Genomic DNA, 19,170 nt, shown 5'->3' with positions numbered 1-19,170 from the left:
TCTCCGTATCGGAACGACCGGTATCTCCTGGAACCGTGCGTTTCTAGGATGTTCCGCAATCTGCTTCTAGTTCCAACATACCTGTGTGTTCTGTGGTAAATAGAGCTAGACTAAGAGTGACCGTAGGGTGGTGATACGAAACTGATGGCTGCATTTCTTGGGTAATCGCGGAGCAGAAACGTGCTGCCGGCTGGCTCAGCTGTTAGTGCCCGAAGAAGCGGCAGTAGCGCGATTAAGCTATTGGGTAGAAGGCTCCTCCGTTGCGACACCATGGTACAAAGCTGTTGGGGGGTGCATGTCTTCCTAGTCCAATTGGACGTACCGACCAGGTAAACCTTCGATCCGACGAAAGGGATCATGTGCATAAAATACACAGACAGCGTGAGCGCGCCAGACTTTTGGCGTATAGGCCTGCGGTTGTCCTCTCTGTGCCGTCCGGGGAGAATGCCGACTAAGGAGCCTGCGATGCGGTGGTGGGGACTGACGCGGCACGGGACGCGCCGCGCAGTGCGGGGTACATGTACGACACGTCTTGGCAGCCTCTGGTGTTGTCGGGAAGCCCTAACCCCATACTAGGCCGTGTTCATTTGGGAAGACGGGGACGATGCTCAGAAGATCCACGCCAACCAGCAAGAAGTCCCGTCATTTGTGTTTACAGCGTCGCGCCCAAAGCAACCCAATTCTAACAGGGTCGGCACCAACGACATAGGTCATCATGTGTCCCTTGAGGTCAGGTTCGCCAACCTCGACGTCGAGCATCGCGTTCCGCAATTATACGTCAGGCGCTGGCTTTCTGGCTTGTGCTTTTTCAAGCGCTGTCCAAGGAGCAAGGTGATCTTCCCGTGGCCGCCTTCTGTGGAGACCCCCACCCCTCGGTAGTGGCCGACCATGAATAGCATGGGCAAGAAGATGCCTAGCCATCACAACGCAGCGCGTGGCCGGCGAAGCGCAAATATTTTGGCCAAGAGTTCCACATCTCGAGAACCAATGATGGGTTTTAATCACACTAAGGATCGAACTTAGCCACGGACTGACGAGATCGCATTCGACCTCTGCTTGCTAAAATATGCTCCGTTGACTGATCCTAAGGCGTCCAGGTCCAGACTTAGCGTCATGTAGTATCGAATATCAACGGCATATTGACGAATAGGTTGAAGAAAGACGCCGTTGGTATTACGTCTGCTGAACGTGAACACGGATTATTGCGGCTGGAGGTTGACGCTTCCATAGAATGGAAGGGCTAATGCTGTCAAGAATGCGGCCATGAAGGGAAATACGGATCCAGATATCTCACCTCCTCGCTTCTTGGGCCCAAGTCCGTATATGCTACAGAACTTAATGAGAAGCTCTGTGGCATGGGCTGGACTCGGCAGCCGTTCGTCTGAAGCGAACGCTACGGGCTCGTCGGTGGAGAGTATGAGGCGCGTATCACCGCCACACAAGAAGGCTGCCCACGGGGGGGAGGGAGGAAGCCTCCTCCGTCCACCGGCCAGCCCGGTTTCGGCTCGAGAAGGTACAAAGCCATCGGATCAGTCCACGAGAGGCAAATGTTCCGAGATGCAGGATAACAAAGCAACGGAGACACGTGTCTTTACCTTGCAGGCGTCTATTTACATCGAGGCCTCGTCTCGAGGTGCGGGTCTCGGCGGCAAGTTTCTGCAATCAGACCATAGAGGCTATCATACTTTCCAAGAGCTACTGTCCCCGCCATATTCTCGAGAGGCTCCCATGTTTCCTCGCCACTTTTCCACTTCACACGGACTTTTACAATCTTGACTTTGCAGCGAGTTCCATGACCTGAGTGAACGTCACGACTCTAGTGTCTTGCAGGAAACGCCGCACGAATGAGAACATGAGGGTCTTGACATGTCTTTCCGCAGCCTCATTTGGCAGCTCTCTAGGCTAGGGAGAACTGACCCGTAAGCGTGACCGTTGAGTGCAAACAGTTATCCGGGCCTTTTGACTAATGTTTCAATTTCTCCGTCGCAAGGGATGCAGCTACCCGGCCGATCGAGTCAACCGTCTTTGGCAGCCCGCTCATGCCCGCCTAATTACACCGCTATATACGGTAACATGACGCAAGGGATGACCTAGAGGTCACCAGATGCAAGCCGTACCGAACCCGGCGTCCGGAGGCGTCAAATCTTGACGCCTGAGCCAACTGCGATGACTCGCTCGGCAAGACACCAGAATCAAACTCTATTTGCCATTCACGGGATTGCCTTAGATCGCGAGGTATAAGTAGCATAGATCCGACAACCGCTCCATGCAGCTCATCCAGCATCGGTATCCAACACAGAACGTGCACACCTCCCACACCAAGTCGAAAGACACGCGAGTGCATACATTTAACGGCTCGACCAATAAACAAGACATCAAGTGAGTCCCTGCCTTGGCCCTTCGCTCAAAAGCTCGCAAGCTCACTAGACTCGTAGGCAGAGAACAAGACCATAGCAAGGTGCGAGGTGCCCGCCCGCAAGCATGACCGCACCGACATCAAGAATGTGCAGACGGCTATGCCGAAACTTGATAAGCGATGGCCAAAACTCCTGGCCAAGAATATCAATACGTTGATCTTGGGTCCTGAGATAGATAATGAAGATATGGTTAAGGTCATTGGCTTCGGACGCTTCATCTGTGGTCTGATCTCTGAGGTGGAACTTGGCGACTTGAAAGTTTTCCGTCGATGATGTGAAGGGGTCGTCTTTGGAAGCAAGTACTCCCTTGGCTGGACAGGGTGATGGAGATCGCATGTACCCTAGCTCGCGCATAGGGAGGTAGGGTAGCTATAAGAAAGTGGTATAAAAACAACAGCTGTTAGAATCACAAACTCCCCTTGCCACTCAATATTGTCCCTGATATCCCTAATTCTCTCACACAGAGACATAAACTTATAGATTACGGTCTCTGAATTCCTCCGTGTTCAATATGACCCTGCATCGCATGGGTCTCCAAACACTCAGTTCAAAGTTCGCGAGGCTGCTCATATTGTGCAACCAAGGGGTGTGTTGGAGCAAAGGCTATCGGTTGGGGAGGCGGGGTGGATCAGGTAACAGCATTGTAAACTTGATCATATATAAACATATGCTCAGCGTAGCTAGCAAGAGCTAAAAGTTACGACGACCATAGAAATTATCATTCTAAAACCAACCGCAAATAACGTTACTTCATCCATAGATATGTCTTAGGATGAGTGTATGACCATGAACCGCCACAAATATTGCCTAATAGCGGGCAGGAAGCCAAATTGAGAGAGCCTCAAAGGACCAGGAAAATTTTGTCGATCCTACCAATAACCATGACATAGTAAAGTTCACAAACTCTAGCAGTTTGATAGTAGCTTTATACTTGTTCTCAGCGGCCTATAATAGTGGTGTCCAACCAGAGTAGTCTTCAATGTTAATATCGGCCTTGCCTATATTAAGTAGTATATGTTTTATTTCGTCTGCTTAAGGAGGGACTTCCACATAGACCTACCGTAAAAGTGAAATAGCTTATACCAATTACCACGCACACACTGAATCTCCATTTTATATATCTCATCTATTCTTTTGCTTTGTTTAGATGACCACGTAGATGTGCGTTCTTCATTTCTCCCCGTTCTATGAAAGTTTAGTCAACGAGGTATCAGTTCAGTTCACATCATTTGATGCCACCAAGCAGATAAACTGGGATCAATTTATTTTTGCCTGGCAACCATGATACGGCCGTTGTTATGGTTCCAGGCGTCTTTCGATACAGGAATTCGCAATTCATCGAGACAGACATCCTTTCACCGGTTCATGTAACCGAGGCGGATGCTGACCGCCCTCCTGTGCGCCTCCAGCTCCTCCACCTTGGCGAGCTGCATCACTGCCTCGCCGACATTGCGCAGCCCGTCGGCCGTCAGGTTCGAGCTGGTGATGTGCTTGACGAAAGATGCCAGATTGACACCCGAGTACTGCTTCGCGAATCCATAGGTCGCTAGAACCAAAAGAGAAGGTTGATTAGCAAGATGTCATATTTTGAGAACAAACTGGTGTGCTGCGCTTACGAAGCGAGTGGTTGACGCCGGCCGAGTAGTCTCCCACACTCTCGGGTGTCCATTCGCCGATGAAGACGCTGCCGGCGTTGACGACCTTTTCAACGAGCCTCTCGGCGTCCTTTACCTGGAGGATCAAGTGTTCCGGGGCGTAGCGGTTGCTGATCTGCATGGCGTCGTCGACCGTCTTGACCAGCACCGTGACAGAGTGGGCAATGGAGCCGCGGACAATGTCTACTCTCGGGAGGGCCATGGCCTGGCTGTGGAGCTCGTCCTCGATGGCGGCCAGCTGGGCCTCGGTGAGGTCAACGGCAATCAGAATGACCTGGCTGTCAACGCCGTGTTCTGCCTGGGACAGGAGGTCCGAGGCGACGAAGGCAGGGTTGGCGTCCTTGTCGGCAATAACGAGCACCTCTGACGGGCCTGCCGGCATGTCGATGCTGACACCGGCGTTGGTGTCGTTGGACACGTGCATCTTGGCCGCCGTGACGAACTGGTTGCCTGGCCCGAGGATTTTGTCAACCTTGCTTACGCTCTCGGTTCCATAGGCCATTGCCGCCACGGCCTGGGCGCCGCCGGCAAGCACGATTGACTCGGCGCCGATCTTGTGCGCGACGTAGACAATCTCGGGCGTGATGCTTCCGTCGGAGCGGGGCGGCGAGGCGATCACAATCTTCTTGCACCCAGCTACCATGGCGGGAACACCAAGCATGAGCGCCGTGCTTGGGAGAACAGCGGTACCGCCGGGCACGTAGAGACCGACAGCCTCGATCGGCCTAGAGAAGCGCGTGCAAACAACGCCGGGCATGGTCTCGACCGTCAGCGGCTTTTCGTCCTTCTGGGCGGCGTGGAACTTGCGGATGTTGTCAAACGATATGTCAATAGCTTTTGTCGTTTCGGAGGACAGCTGCATCAGAGATTCCGGGAAGGGAGCCTTGAGTACCGGCGAAGTCAAAGACGTCGCCTTCTCAAACTTGTGCGTATACGAAAGAACGGCCTTGTCGCCATTCTTCTGGACATCGTCAATGATTGGCTTGATGATGTTGAGAATCAATTCTGGCGATTTTTGTGATGGCCGCCTTAGCACTTCGTCAAGCTCAGAAGACGATACTTTGGACAGGTCGTAGCTCTTCATGGTGATTCTCTCAGGGGTTGTCTCCTTTGCCCCCTTTACCGCCTCAGTCGCTGGAGGGGCGGGTGACGCGCCGTTTGTAGGCTTGATACCTTCCTTCTCGGCCCACTTGCCCTTTGCGTCTCCCGTTCGACGCTTGACCTTCCAGCTCTTGGCGTCGAGGCTCTTTTCGATATCGGCAAGAGTCACGCCCGCCGCCACAGCCCTCGTCAAGGCAAAGTAGATGAGATCGGCAGCCTCAAAGGCAACCTCTTCGGGTGTCTTGGCATCGCAGAGCTCCTCGGCTTCCTCCATAATCTTTGCCCGCAGCAGCTTCTCGTCCGAAAAGAGGCGGGCGGTATAGGAGCCGGCCGGTGCAGACTGTTTCCTTGCGACCAGAGTGTGCTCCAGTTTGGAGATGCCTTTCAGATCCCCGAAGCAGCCAGACTGTTCCAGGTGGCAGAAGCGCCCCTTTTGCTTCACGACAAACTTCAGAGCGTCGTTGTCGCAGTCGAGCGATATCTGGACGAGCTCCTGAGTGTCCCCAGACGACGCCCCCTTATACCACAGACCACGCTTGCGGCTCTGGTAAACGCCTGTCTGGGTCTTGAGGGCTTCCCCGACGCTCTCCTCGCTGCTGTAGACCAAGCCAAGGGCTGTGCCGTTCTCGTCGCACACAATGGTGGGGATCAGTCCGTCGGGACGGTCTGAAGTCCAAGAGGCGGCAAGGACCTTGGGGACGGCAAGCTTCCCTGCCTGGCCTTTGGCCGTCGTCAGCCCTGTCGAGGGCAAGATAGGGGTTGCATTGCACTGAGCCGCCATAGCCACGAATCGTTCGAGGTCGGCAGTTGCGGTGGGCTTGAGGAACAGCGGAGTCACCTTCTTGGACTTGGCCTCGTCGGCGAACTGAGCGGCGCCGTCCTGCGCTGGGTCAAAGTCGCAGACAAGCAGGCCATGCCTGGTCGAGGCAGGCCACGACGAGGTGCTGATGGCAGAGGACACGACGGGGGCAACGCGGGAGCCGAACTCGGCGAAGTCGGGCAGCTGCTCGGGGCGCACAAACACCTTGCGTGCGCCGGCATCGAGGAGGGAGACGATGTCGTCTCTAGACTCGAGCTGGGTGACGTCAAAGAAGGGATGGAACTCGACGTTGTGGCGCTTGAGGAAGCGCAGGATCTTGCCGACGGCGGGGGGAGCGACCTGGAAGAAGACGCAGCCGAGACACGACACCTCCTCGCGCGTGAGGCCCTCAGTTTCGCCCCCGAGCCCCGGCGGCACCGCGACGCCGACGAGGAAGGGGAGCGGAAGTGCTGATTCCATGATTGGTAGGTAAGGTTGCAGGTTGCTGCTTACACCGGGTCCCAAGTTAAGGTATGGCAAGGCAAGGCAAGGCAGGGAAGCCAATTAGAGTACGGCACCCAAGGTATAACGAAGGTACAACGAGGGGTATCAATGCAATCGAGCGGCTCGACAATCCACAAAGTTCCCGGGTGGCCAGTGTGACTCCTCTACAGTCTATAAGCAAAGCAAAAAATGATGGCGACTAGACTAACAGTACTCTGAGGAGGGTACAAGAGCCGACTCGCAGTCCTGCATCGGCACCTAAGTAGACCATGCATGGTGGGGCATGGAAGCACTCACTCGCCTGCTCGCACTTTGCCCCTCATTGATTTCCGATCCATTTTCAGGTTCGATTTTTTTCCTAGCGGGGTAAGATGCTGAGCGTGTCCAAGGATGGCGTTTATAAGGTGTGGTCAGTGCGCAGACCTGCTTCTCTTTTTGCAGGGGAGCCCACCGTGTGCACGCCCTGAACAATTGGCGGCCCTGTGGTGGTGTGCTGGCTGCAGTGAGCGGGCGGATCATTCCACACTCCGACAAGTCGCCGGCCGCCATGAGTGAAAGGGCCGCGGCCTCTGATTGGCGGGGAGCGAGTGAGCAGGCCGCGGCCTCTGATTGGCGGGGAGCGAGTGAGCAGGCCGCGGCCGTTGATTGGTGGGGAAGGAGGGCTGCAATTCAGCGACATTTGTTCCTATTGTTCCATTTATGCGTTTCGCGATCCTCTTGTTCCACGTTAGCGAATGGTTTGCGAAAAGCTCAAGCTTCCTTTCTGAAAGTACATTACTCTATTTAAGTTAAAACTCGCTTGCTTCAAGAATTAATAAATTCGCAAACTTTGCACCTTGATCTCTTCCCCAGTGAGAAACCCGGAAGCCACACCCGCCGCACTCTTTCCGCCGCGCTCCATCACAGTCTCCACCCCTGGACAAAGCACTAGCTTAGAGCTTCAAGCAACAAGCTCTCCTCTCACTAGTCTGTCGCAAGGCGCCTCCGCGCGCGCGCAACGAATCCAAACTCACTTCCTATCCACCGCACCACCTCGCCTGGCTTGTTCACATCTGCCGCGGGAAATAGAAAAATAAAAAAGACAATGTCGACAGCCGGCGTCAGCGTCGGCGCGGCGGCTCCGCAGACGAATGGTCTCGGGTCGGCGTCCAATTCGCAAACACAGCCATCGAGCACCCAACAGCAACCACTGCAGTCCTCTCCATCGCAGCAGACGACGACGGCGACACAACCGCAGACCCAGACAACATCTGCCGGTGCCTCCCAGTCCCAGCAGCAGCAGCTCGTCACGCAACAGCAGCTCCTCCAACAGAACCAGCCCCAGCAGCAGCAGCAACAAAATGCGCCAACATCACCCTCGGCGTCAGCCTCGCGCCCGCAAAACGCCCGCGTTGTCGAGCTGCTCCTGACAGCACAGGGTGTGACATCTTACGAACAGCGCGTGCCGCTGCTGCTGCTGGACTTTGCATACCGGCACACGGTGGCGGTGCTGAGCGATGCGCTGCACCTGTCGGCGGACCCGTACACGTCGCACGCGGGGGTGCGGCCGTCGGCGGCGTCGGGCGCAGCGCCCGTAAACGTGGGCGATGCGACGGTGAGCGCGAACGCCGTTCAGCTGGCCATTGCCAACCGACTGGGGTTCCAGTTCCGCGGGGGCGGCGGGGGCGGCGGTGCGGGTGCTGGCGGCTCTGTGGGCGGTGGTGTCGGTGGTGTCGGGACGGGCGCGGTGGCCGGCGGAGCTGCAGGCGGCGGCACGGGTGGCGGCGCCGCCAGCAAGGACTGGCTCATGGACATGGCGCGCGAGCGGAACAAGGTGGCGCTGCCGCGTGTCACGGCGACCGAGTGGGGCGTGCGGCTGCCTGGCGAGCGCTTTGTGCTGAGCGGCCTGAGCTGGAGCCTGCGGGACGTGTGGTCGGGCCAGATCCCTGCCGACGACGCCAGCGACGACGACTACGACGACATGGACGAGGACGGCAGCACTGCCGGGGGTGGCCGAGGCGATGCGATGGAGGGCGTTGAGACCGAGGACATTGGGGGCGATGGCGTTGAGGGAGGCACCGTTGACGACATTTTCGGAGACGAACAGCTGGACGACGAAGAAGACGAGGAGATGGTTGAGGCGTAGACAAGGTGGGTGAGGTGGGGAGGCAGCTTCCATGGAAGGGTTCACGCGTTGTTTGCTTTTCAAAGGAAAAAACAACAAGAACATGAGACAAAAGCGAAGGATGCTTTCTCGTACTTTTATATATTTATTTACGGTGTCAAACGGAATCGGCGGGACGGGGGAGGGGCGTTTAGGAATCTTCCTCTACTAGGTACCTACTTTGGTACCAGAACAAAACGACGTGTCACGCCAGACATGCTAGATAGACTCGCTCGCCTTGACATGGGACTTGCTATGTCGTTTACATAGATGTTCAACCACAAGGTGCTCTATACTTCTTATTCACTCCAGCGTGGTGGCTACTATGTACACAGCATGCCGGACATGATCTTCTTAAGACTACCCAGAGAGGGCCAACAACACGGGCCAACACTCAGAAACAAAAATATTTAGATGCAGTGTACTTGTATCAGCTGTGCAAAAGTCGACAGTCCCCGAGGCGCCACGCTATGCAAATTTCGAATCAATGTAACCCCCCCCCCCCAAAGATGTGTTCACCTTCCGCCATGCCATGATCACACCCGCGCCCCTGTTGAATTTCTGTACCCAATAATCCCAACTTTGTCATGACTCGTGTTGAATAGTCACGTCTCAGCCCTGCAGCTGAACTCGGGGACAGCCAAGATTTAATTGGCGTCCTTCTCTACTGACAAGTCTTTGATTCCTGTTATGAGTTCAGCGTCCAAGTCTTTTGTGGCGATCTTTGGCGAAGGCGCGGTCTGGTTCTCTTTCGAGTTCGAGTCCGGTACGCCAAGCTGGGTACGGTCCTGTTCCTCCTCCTCGTCATTGTCTTCTTCTTCTCCTTCTTCTCCTTCATCTCCGCCGTCATCGACTTCCTCGTAGATGATGACCGAACCTGCCATATGTTCTTCATCGTAATCCCCACTCACAATGCTTCCATCGCCGTAGTCATCAGCCGAGTCGCGCGATATAAGGCTGTCGCCGAGGCCGTCGCCGATCTCCTCGTCATCGTCCTCATCGGCATATTGGCTTTCATGGTCGTCTTCGGCCTGGTCGTCGTCATCCTCTTCCGAGTCGCTAGCCGAAAACTCGTCAAGGTCCAGGGGCGTGTCGCGCCAATACTTGAAGTCTGTAAAGTCCTCGCCACCCCCCTTGACGAGCATGCTCACGGGGGGGAAGTAATGATCGACCACTTCAGTCATGTTGACGTAGCTCAGCTTGAGCTTGTTAAGACTCAGCAGGTCTAGCGAGACCTCTGCATTGGAATTGATGGTGAAGATACGGTTCCGCGGTACATCCACTGTCCGGTACGAGATCTGGTCGGTGAAACGGTTACCGAAGCCTGCATAGAATGGAGATCCCTCGGGTCCGTAGAGATTGCGGATATCACGCAGTGTTGCCATCTTGAAGATGTGAGGCTTGCGCAGATAAATCTCTCGACGGAGAGCGGCCATTGTCCTGTCCGGGGACAGAATTGTAGGGCCGCGAGGCAGGCGGTAGCCACCCTGGACGATTCCGGCAAGGTAAGCTCTCGTGGTATCGGCCTGTCCGACCGACCGACTCGTGAGGTACATGATATTGTAGCCATTGGCTACAATATCACAATACAGCTTGGCCACCCCCGCGTGAGTCCAGTCTCGCCCGATCATGTTTAGCACTTGGCCTAGGGCATCGGATTTTGTAATGGTTCCGTCAATATCCGAGATGACTACAGGCGTCTCATGCTTCCAAAGATACATGTAGGCCGTGCACGTCGCCCGGTTTACCGTGAAGCTCACCGAGTTTGCGCCAGGTTTCAAGCTCAAGGCCTTCAGCTGGTCGCTAGTCAAGCGTAAGGTCTTGGCATAGTTCCGGTTTGGATCACCGGTGGCGGGCGAGCTAGGAGAACCTGGGGGAGTCTGCATCATTTGGCCAACATCAGACTCCGTCCTTCTGTGGATTGGGATTATCGGGGAAGCCGTCATGTCGCTCCCGTCGCTGTGGTAGCCCGGGTCGGACGCCGCGTCACTGGTCAGGGCGGCTGAGGTGCGTAGAGACGACTCCATGGCTTTCTTCATGGCACCATCCTTGGCCTCTTGGCTGCTGTAAATCCAGAGGTTTCCCCTATCGTCAACCCCGAAGAGCGAGCCAATATCGTAATTGCCGTCCAACTCTTCGGCCAGCACCTTTCGAGCCAGAATCTCTGCACGCAAAGCGTCCTCGTCGTTGTTCTTGAACCCGGTCATGTCCAGCATCAGGTCGCCAGTCTCGCTAATATGCGTTGGGATGTTGACAGCTGAGAGCTCCTTGGACAGATTCTGGGCCCTCTGCAGAGCGTCGCTCGACCCCAGCGGAGGCGGGCTGTGCGACCGGTCTGAATACCTCGGACTGTCGCCTTCGGCTGAGCTATCGACAAACTCGTGGTCGGTCGACTGCTTCCGTGCCGAGCTCCGTAGGATATCCTCGCTATGCGGACGCTGTGGGGACCAGTCCGCAGATGCCGGCAGCCCCTTATTAGAGAGTTCTGGAGAGACGGATCGGGGTGTGATTAGACCTATATCCGTTAGCAGGAAAGTGACAAACATTGAGTAGCATCGTGCATACCATCTCGCCCTGGTGCGGAGTACAAGGTGGCAGGCGGCGGCCTGTTGAAGCTCGAAGACCGAAGCTTGCCAGCTGTATCGTTCAGGTCGAGCGACTCAAGCTCCTGGAGCCCCGGGGCGCCTCCGGTCTGAGCATTGAGAGGGGGACTGGAAGCGGGCGACACTAGCGGCGAGGTTTGCAGGCTCTGAGGGATAGTGTCGGTTGTTTCGAAGACGAAGAAGGCCTCTCCACCCTCGCCAAGCTTCATCGAGTACTCCTGCTTGACGCCATTGACCTTGAACTCGACCTTCTTCTCGTACGGTCGCAGCAGGGAGAATTTGCCGAACCGTACGTGAAACGGGGAACACAGCAATGTCCCATCCTGCTGCTCAACCACAATGACATCAATGGCGCCGCTAAGGGTCGCGGGGTTGATCGAGTTCCATGCCGTAGAAACGGAGTCGCTTAGATTCCTGACGTACTGCATCGTCTACAAAACCTGCTGCTCTCGATGGGCTTGCCGATGCCCCCAATAGCTTGTCTGCTACCAAAGGACGTTGCGACAGCCGGGGGTGCGAGGTGGGAGGAGCACCTGTTGACACTTTGTTGGGGCAGCGCTGTGACTCCTTTTTGGGGTGTCTTGGATAAGGAGGCAGAGAATCGAGGGGCGGGGCCAGCGAGCACTGCGAAGGCTTTCGTCGCGAGGTTCAGCTGGGGCGCGAGAAGGCGAGATACGAGGCCCGAGGCACCCGGTGAGGTTCGTTATTCCTAGCTCCTTTTTTCGCCCTTTGAATGTGTGTCGAGTTCCGCGTGAAGATGGAATGCGGCAAGATGACGACTGTCGGTGCCGAGTGGGACAAAGTTGGGACACGGCGGACAGCTTCCAGCTTAAAGACACAGCAAGAAGTCTGAAAGACAAAAACCGAGGACGCTGGGCGCTTGGGAGTTTACCTCTGGAAATTGAGCATAAATACCACGGGCGCTTCAGGTCGGGAAATCCTTAATTTCTGTGTACGTATCGCCAGCACAAAGATGCAATATTGAAAGACGAACCCGAGTGAGAGGGCGCAGCTGAAAGCCAGAGAGACACGACAGGACACAGGCAATCACGAGCCCAGGCCTCAACAATCCAGCTCTGGCTTGCCCCATCGCTCACCCGCCCTTTGCCGAGTTCAGCGCGTGGGCTGCATCCCAAGAACGGTACCGGTACCGGCCTGTACTTGTGGGCCACCCATCTCGCATCAGGCACGTCACCGAGCCGCTGTTGGGCACCTTGTCAATGCGAGGTACCGCTAAGTCCTGCTGACGGCATCCCGGAAATTAAAGACCCTGGTCGTCTTCTTCGGTGCTCCGACTGATGTCATGGACTCATCCTGAACATGAACCTCAGGTCGTTGGCATTGCACTGGACTCTCACAGGTCTCGGACTCCTTGAAGCTGCGACCCCTTTAAACAACCATACTTTCTTCCATTTTAGCAACAAGACCTGGTAATTTTGAGTTGCGAGACACAGCCCTTTTTAGGTCCCAAATACCCAAGGCAAGGACCAACAACCTAGGTATGTACCTAGACAGATGGGGTCGTCTGCGTGACACAACGGCTTTCACTTTTACACGTGTCTCGCGGTCTCAGTCCTCAACGCAGGTCCAATCCACTCGGTCCATCCGGCGTGCGCTAAACCCTAGGCCCCTGGGATGCATTGATCTGGACCGCCTGTACTATGTAGTAAACTCCTGCACGCATGCTTAGGAGCTAGAATCGGCCTTCAACGGCGAAGCGGCATAATAGGGCGCGGGGAGCATTGCCTTCCATGTTAATTGCGGCTGGCTGCCCAGCAGTTGCTGGTGGGGAAGATGGCGGCGACCCTATTCAGTAAATGAGCGCCTGACCTCTGGCGCCCGCGACACGGACCGGAACGTGCAGCTCATTAGGCGGTGAACGAGGTAAATGGATTGAGGAGAGGTGATCTCAAGAGCCCGTGTTGGTTGACGCTCCGAAATCAAAATCGGACATGCGTATCTTTCCAGAGCTAAGGAACTGTCCAGCTCTGAGCGATAAATGTATGTACTGCAATAATGCCTAACCAACAATCACTACTACCCAAATACCAGTCATATCTTAGGGACTGGACAGTACATACTGCGTAGAAGCATGGCATGGGTAAAATAATCGTGGAAGATTTTCAGAGGACGGCGTTGCCTTGGCCGAGGCGCGTGTCTTCGCATCCATCGACAGAAACTTTTGAGCCGAGGTGTCTTGTGCTGGAGCTGGTAATGTACTACTAGTAGGGAGTCAAAACTCGCACTCTCAGATGCCTCCCCCTACCTTATCTAAAACCACTTGCTGCCTTGCGATGCTAGCCTCATCCCGACCTATGTACCGAGGTCGAAAGGCCGGGTCGCTGGTCGATTTGAAGTTTCTGTTTGATTGTCGTTCGGGCTTGCCACAGCCGCCTACAGCACAAGAAACCTTAATACCTACTTGGGCCTCAACGAGGTGCGCATAGAAATGGTGCTGCTTTAATTGCTACAACAGGACGCATGTTGACCGTTCGTCATTTCGTGAAAGTCCGTCGCCGTAAATAGTGAGGCACGTTGACCAGCGAGGACTTGCATCGTTAGGCAATAAGGATCAAAGAGCCATTTCTCAAGACGGTTGCTATTAGGCGAAACCATGTAACCACGCTCACAAAGCTGGTTGCCAAACAAGGCAGACAAGTGAATGCTACAAGGCATAAAGAGTTGGGCGCTGCGGTATGTGCTATTCTACACATGAACCTAATCGGGTTGAGCTGCGTAGAGATTGTAGATAGAGTAAGAATTTCCGCTGTTCCGTCGGGCCGCTCCGACTGATCTCAGTGAACTCGCCGAGCTCATCCGCGCCGCAGCGCGACGGAATAACGTTAGTCAGCGTCAATACGGACTGAGTGAACCAAGCACATGCTCCGGGCACCAGGGCCATCAGCACACGAAAAGCCGTCACGGCGTCCGTGTGACTAGTAGTGACGGACTGAAACCGACCTTCCCAGTTCTTGATTAATAAGAGATGTCGTGATTAACCTCTTGAAAACGGTCGCACCAGCTGGGCAACATTGCACATGCACACCATCCCCACGTTATGCAACCCAGTGCAGGCTGAGTCTAACTGCAAGCATCCAGAACTACCGCGGGGAGGGGCGGGAGGCTCCCGATGGCCTGATCGGAAACGGGGATTATACCATAAACTTGATCAACCGCGCTGCTGTGTTGGGCTGCCGAAACGGCCACCTCAGATGTGGGTAGAAGCTTACTTGCTGCACAGTGCGTCGTAATCTATATTAGGGAGAGTCAGGGCGGCCCCCGCCACCGCTGAGTGCCGGAATCGCGGAGACCAACCGGATCGCATGGACCGAAGGTGTGCGGCTGCCAGGCTTCCTTTTGAACCTCCTGCCAGCTGTTTTGAAGATTCGAGCCCACGACGAAAATATCAAAGACAGCAAGCCCGTGTAGATCTAGCACGACTTACACAGGCGATAATAATCTAGAATTAACCTAGGCAGATGTACCTACTGGATAATAGGAAGTAAGGCAGGCACGGCCGAGAATCTCAAGAGCTGGAAAACAAGTTGGGGCTCCTGGCTCCATTACCCGCATGAAACCACTGTAGTATCCATGCTCCGCCCAGCCTATTAGCAAGACAGGGCATTCCCTTCCGTGGATTGGGGTGCCAAAACGTCTCCAAATCTGCAGTTAGCTACTGCTAGTCCTAGTAGGGACGGGAGTTATCACAGAGGGCCAATTTTGGCTATAGTGGACGAAAAGGCCATCTTTTTTTCGCGACTTATTCTCGCCCCCCCACTCTTGTCATTTGACATTTCTTTGTCCAGCGCCCGTCGTCCGCCGCCTGGTCGTTTCGCGTTTGGAACCTTCGATACGCCAGACAAGGTTCGCTCTGTTTTTTTTTTGATCGCACCGCTATGTCATGGATCTCATGGGCGTCGCTGGTGCCTACGCTTCTCGTCTGCTCGGCCACGCTCGCCTGGTGGTTCACCGAGCCTAAGAACGCACGAATCAACCTCATCGCCGCTGTCGGCGTCGTGCTCTTTGGCTGGGCGGTCGCGCCCGACCTGTCCCGCGGCCTGTCCTCGTCTCTATACATGCTGTGTGTGAAGTTGGTCGCCGCCTTGCATCTCGACCTGCTGGTTGCTAAGCGTGCCGACATGCTGTTGACGGGCGCCGCCGTTGCATGGTACGTCTCCGCCCGTTTATGGCTGCTGCCAAAGGCAGCACTCTCCGTCTCCGTCTCCTCTCCTCTCGCCCATTTTCCCGTCCCCAATCACGATGCGACACAATCACGCGATTGAGCTTCTTGCTGAACAGAATTGCGCGCGTGTCTGCAGGCTAGTGCGAAGGGCATGGCAGACGCTGTGGAAACCCGTACCCGAGCTCATCAGCATCCTGGGTGTCGACGTCCCCGACCCGCCAGATGTCTCGCTGGCGGGCATCCGAGCCGATGCGGCCACGGTGAACTGGTCGCGCCCTCCGGCGAACCGTTCGGTCCAAAAGTTCTTGATTCAGGTCAACGGAGTAGTCGGTGAGTTGTCCGGAGAGATTGGAACATGACCTCGAGGTCTTTTATAGATGGTTTGAACTCTAACAAGTTTCAAACAGTGGGGGAAGTTGCTGCGAACCAGGAGCCGGCAATTGTTGTCAGTGGCCTGAAGCCTAATCACTTCTACAACGTGCGCGTGATCGCGGTGGGCTCCAACAACTTTCAATCGGGGAGTCGAGTCATCCGTCTGCGCACGTTTGGCCGCGACGGGCGGCCCCAGCTCGGAAACTCTCGGCTTCCGTCTAACTTTATGGCAGAGGAGCCCCATGCCTCGGCCCAGGGAGAATACACAGACGACAATGGAGTGCTACGGAACTCGTTCCCGGCACTCGAAACAGCTGCGCCTCCAGATGTCGTTGCGTCGCCGGCTCGAGACGGATCCGCTGCTGCCGGGTCCGGGCCGCGCCGTAACACCGTTACACGGCGCCACTCGCCGTCAACCACAAGCATCGACCAACCGGCACAGACGCGGGACGAGATAAACGCCAATGCCAAGAAAACGCTGCCGGAATTGACGGAAAGGTTCGAGTGCATTCGACACGAAACGGATGACGTGGTATCTCTTATCGCAAAGGAGGAGGCCGACAATAGGCGGCTACTTGAAGAGCTCGAAGCCGAGAAACGGGAGAAGAAGAAGGAGCAGAAGAAGAAGGAGGAGCAGACAGAGAAGCTCAAGAGAGATGTCAACTCCACCGACCGGTCAATGCGTAACGCAATGCAGCGTAAGGCACAGAGGGAGAAGTCTTTGAAAGAGAAGCAGCAAGAGCGGTCCAAGTACCACGACAACATCACCAAATGGGAGAGAGCTATGGAGGACATGCAGCGAGAGCGCGAGAGTTTTGACCAGCAGATGCGAGATCTCGAAGGGGAACGGGACGAGAAAGCTGAACGTTTTCGTGTAGAGAACGGCGACCTGCATGCCGAATGCTCGCGTCTAGAAACCGAACTGAAGGAGAGGAGGGAGCAGGTTAAAGTGTTGGAAGAAGCCCGGAAGAAGTTGCCGGGCGGGGAAGAGGATGACGAATGGCGCGAGAAAGAGACCGAGATGAGGCGCGACTGGCAGCGGAGGCATAGGGAGCTCCACGAGAGCTTCACGCTGGAGTCGAAACGTGCGAGGAGCCTCGACGAGCAGCTTCGCGTCCTCAGCATGCAGGTGCAACACATCCCCCAGTCGGGCTATGGCATGTATAACCAGCCAAACTCGTCTGGCGTGGAATTCGACAACAATCCGGCTCTCAGCCAGTTCAAAAGACGGAGCCGGAATAGCAACTCCCTCTCTAGTGTTTCGATTTCATCGCCTTTGCCAGCATACTCTCAGATTGATCCAGCCGCGTCTGGCATCCCTCCCGGATTTGCCAGCTCACGGTCCGCAAATGCGCCTCCGGGATTTGCGCCTGGACCATTCATGAGTCTGGCGGCAGAGATGCCGCAACGGCTCGATGAAGCTGGTATCAGAGGGGCGTCGGCTCCCCTTAGTCCAACGGCCACCATGCTTCTCCCATCTAACATTTTGGACGACATGGATTTTGACGATCCGAGTCCCATCTCTAAATATGGCCCCGACCCATTTTTCCCGCATAACAATAACTCACCCCAGCACGATCCTCAGTCGCCCGCGTCGTCGGGCAGATCGATGAGCATCCTCTCGAGCCCTCGGGGATCCTCGCAGAACCTCCCTTTCCCTCCATTTTCGAGCGACGCCATGGATAGGCACTCGCTCAATGCCACGGTCACGGTGTCGCCACCAACGACAGAGGCGTCTACCAACAAACTTGGCAGCCTTTTCTCCTTCCAGCGATCCAGACCTGCTAAAGAAGTTATAGAGAAGGAAGGCCCCCTGCTGGGAAGTCTGAAGCAGGGACAGAGCCAGTCATTCCCTAGGCAGACGGATGAGCCCGACGCTCTGACTAACAAGCGTCGTATCAGCCTGTCTGGCACGTGGAACATGTTCAACCGGAACTCGGCCGGGCCGGACATCATGGAAGGACACGCGACGAATCTGCGCATGTTTTCGGCGAGGAGCTTAAACCCCTTTTCGAGCTCCCACCGGGCTGCTGGGGGTATCTACGCCGAGCGTGACTCTAGTAGCCCCCGGCCTGCCAGCATTGCGTCCTCGGACTTCCCGCGGCCTTCTACGGATTCGAGCTCGATCTGGGGACCCCCCGGAGACGTATCCCAGCTTGGGAAACAACCTCGTCTGTGGTCGCCGGACGTACCCTGGTCCCGAAATCCATCCCGTCGGCCATCTCTCCATGGGTCGCCGTCTGCACTGAAGACAACCCTGGCATCCGCAGACGACGAAATATTGGACGATGATAACATGTCCAATGTCAATAATGTTGGAGTCATCGGAAGCCGGCCGCCTCAGCATTCGTCCAAAGCGGCTCTTGCACGCCTGAACCCAAATGCGCCAGCATTTATTGGCTCGCTGTTTAAATCAAAGCCCGAGAAGGAAAGAGAGGGCAAGGACAAGAGCAAGGCGAAGGACAAGTCTAAGGACAAGGGTAAAGACTCGAAAGACAAGGCCAAGGGCAAAGAGGCGGCGACGCCCGACACCCCGAACGGTTTCACCTTTGAGATTGATTCGCCCACGGAGTCGCGACAATCCCGTGACGGATTCTCGGTACATACGCAGACTTCGGTCTCGGAGTCACGCGACTCGCTGTCTCTTGACCAATCCTTTTCCAACACGCCGTCGGAGCCGGCTAGCACCGGGCTCTCGGCGAATGTCAAAGACGAGAACGTTGTTCGCAAGCTGTTCCGCAAGAGCAGTTCTAGCAAGTTCAGCCTTCCCGGGCGACTTGGCGGCAAGGACTCGAGCCTGTTTAAGAAGGGCCCGGGCAGCACGGCCAGCGGCGGCGCTTCTGACAAAGGGGCCTCTCTTGACCGGTCTAGCCTCGGCGACTTTGACGACATTGGCGACGAAGCGTATAATACCAGCTTCTCGGGCCGCGGCTACGACAGCGTCACAAGCAGCCCCAGCCTCGCGGCCGTGACGAGCGTCAAGAGCAAGGACAGCGCCAAGACGCCGGTACGCTGGCTGAGTACGTTTGGCAAGAAGGGCAAGAAGGAAAAGGAGAGCCTGGACCTGGAGCGGGTGCAGACGTACGAGTCGGAGGACACTAGCGAGGACATGTATCGGAGCTAGCTATTTACTGTTTATATCAGGCAGCACCTATCGTGTTAAAAGACGGGAGGAGAGGATGTGAAAGATCAATTCACATTTCATCTGCCTTTAGATGTGTAGGCGGGACGGGACGGGACGGGTCATGGCTTCTCAAATCTTGCTGCTGGATATTTTGGAGATATGGACTGGAGATGTCTGGGTTGCTACGTAGGTAGTAAGTAGAATACGGTGAGCGGTGCGCGCCTTTGGTAGAATTAGCGGTAAAAACAAGGATTTGTTTCTAACTATAA

At 55.6% G+C, this 19,170-nt stretch overlaps 4 protein-coding genes across 4 annotated transcripts; 2 read left to right on the top strand and 2 right to left on the bottom strand.

Moving 5' to 3' along the window:
• Positions 1 to 3,370: 3,370 nt before the first annotated feature.
• B0T26DRAFT_866799 (histidinol dehydrogenase-domain-containing protein) lies at positions 3,371 to 6,793 on the bottom strand. The gene is made up of 2 exons (XM_060447826.1): positions 4,034 to 6,793; positions 3,371 to 3,963 (listed from the first exon to the last, which is right to left on the bottom strand). The coding sequence occupies exons 1-2, from the start codon at positions 6,450 to 6,452 to the stop codon at positions 3,773 to 3,775; spliced, it is 2,610 nt and encodes an 869-aa protein (XP_060302416.1). The 5' UTR covers positions 6,453 to 6,793; the 3' UTR covers positions 3,371 to 3,772.
• Positions 6,794 to 7,185: 392 nt separating this feature from the next.
• B0T26DRAFT_808303 (transcription initiation factor IID, 31kD subunit-domain-containing protein) lies at positions 7,186 to 8,601 on the top strand (the record flags this gene model as incomplete). The annotated part of the gene is made up of 2 exons (XM_060447244.1): positions 7,186 to 8,146; positions 8,222 to 8,601. Exons 1-2 carry the CDS (start codon positions 7,561 to 7,563, stop codon positions 8,599 to 8,601), a joined length of 966 nt encoding a protein of 321 aa, XP_060302415.1. The 5' UTR covers positions 7,186 to 7,560.
• A 665-nt stretch (positions 8,602 to 9,266) lies between these two features.
• B0T26DRAFT_745572 (Lipin/Ned1/Smp2-domain-containing protein) lies at positions 9,267 to 11,650 on the bottom strand (the record flags this gene model as incomplete). Its single annotated transcript, XM_060444578.1, has 2 exons — positions 9,267 to 11,134; positions 11,185 to 11,650. 2 exons carry the CDS (start codon positions 11,648 to 11,650, stop codon positions 9,267 to 9,269), a joined length of 2,334 nt encoding a protein of 777 aa, XP_060302414.1.
• A 3,468-nt stretch (positions 11,651 to 15,118) lies between these two features.
• Positions 15,119 to 18,901, top strand: B0T26DRAFT_632476 (uncharacterized protein; the record flags this gene model as incomplete). The annotated part of the gene is made up of 3 exons (XM_060436446.1): positions 15,119 to 15,394; positions 15,507 to 15,735; positions 15,813 to 18,901. 3 exons carry the CDS (start codon positions 15,119 to 15,121, stop codon positions 18,899 to 18,901), a joined length of 3,594 nt encoding a protein of 1,197 aa, XP_060302413.1.
• Between the last annotated feature and the right edge of the window lie 269 nt (positions 18,902 to 19,170).

This window comes from Lasiosphaeria miniovina (assembly GCF_030549165.1).
Source record: "Lasiosphaeria miniovina strain SMH2392-1A chromosome Unknown B0T26scaffold_1, whole genome shotgun sequence".
NCBI classification, from domain to species: Eukaryota; Fungi; Ascomycota; class Sordariomycetes; order Sordariales; family Lasiosphaeriaceae; genus Lasiosphaeria; species Lasiosphaeria miniovina.
Note: the sequence above shows the minus strand (reverse complement) of the source record. Positions and strands in the feature narration are given on the sequence as shown.

What these genes read in the sequence shown, in the direction of transcription:
- B0T26DRAFT_866799 (XM_060447826.1), bottom strand. Translation starts at nt 6,452, where the DNA reads ATGGAATCAGCACTTCCGCTCCCCTTCCTCGTCGGCGTCGCGGTGCCG. An exon ending in CGGCGTCAACCACTCGCTTC is followed by an intron (nt 3,964 to 4,033) that starts GTAAGCGCAGCA and finishes TTTTGGTTCTAG; the next exon opens with CGACCTATGGATTCGCGAAG.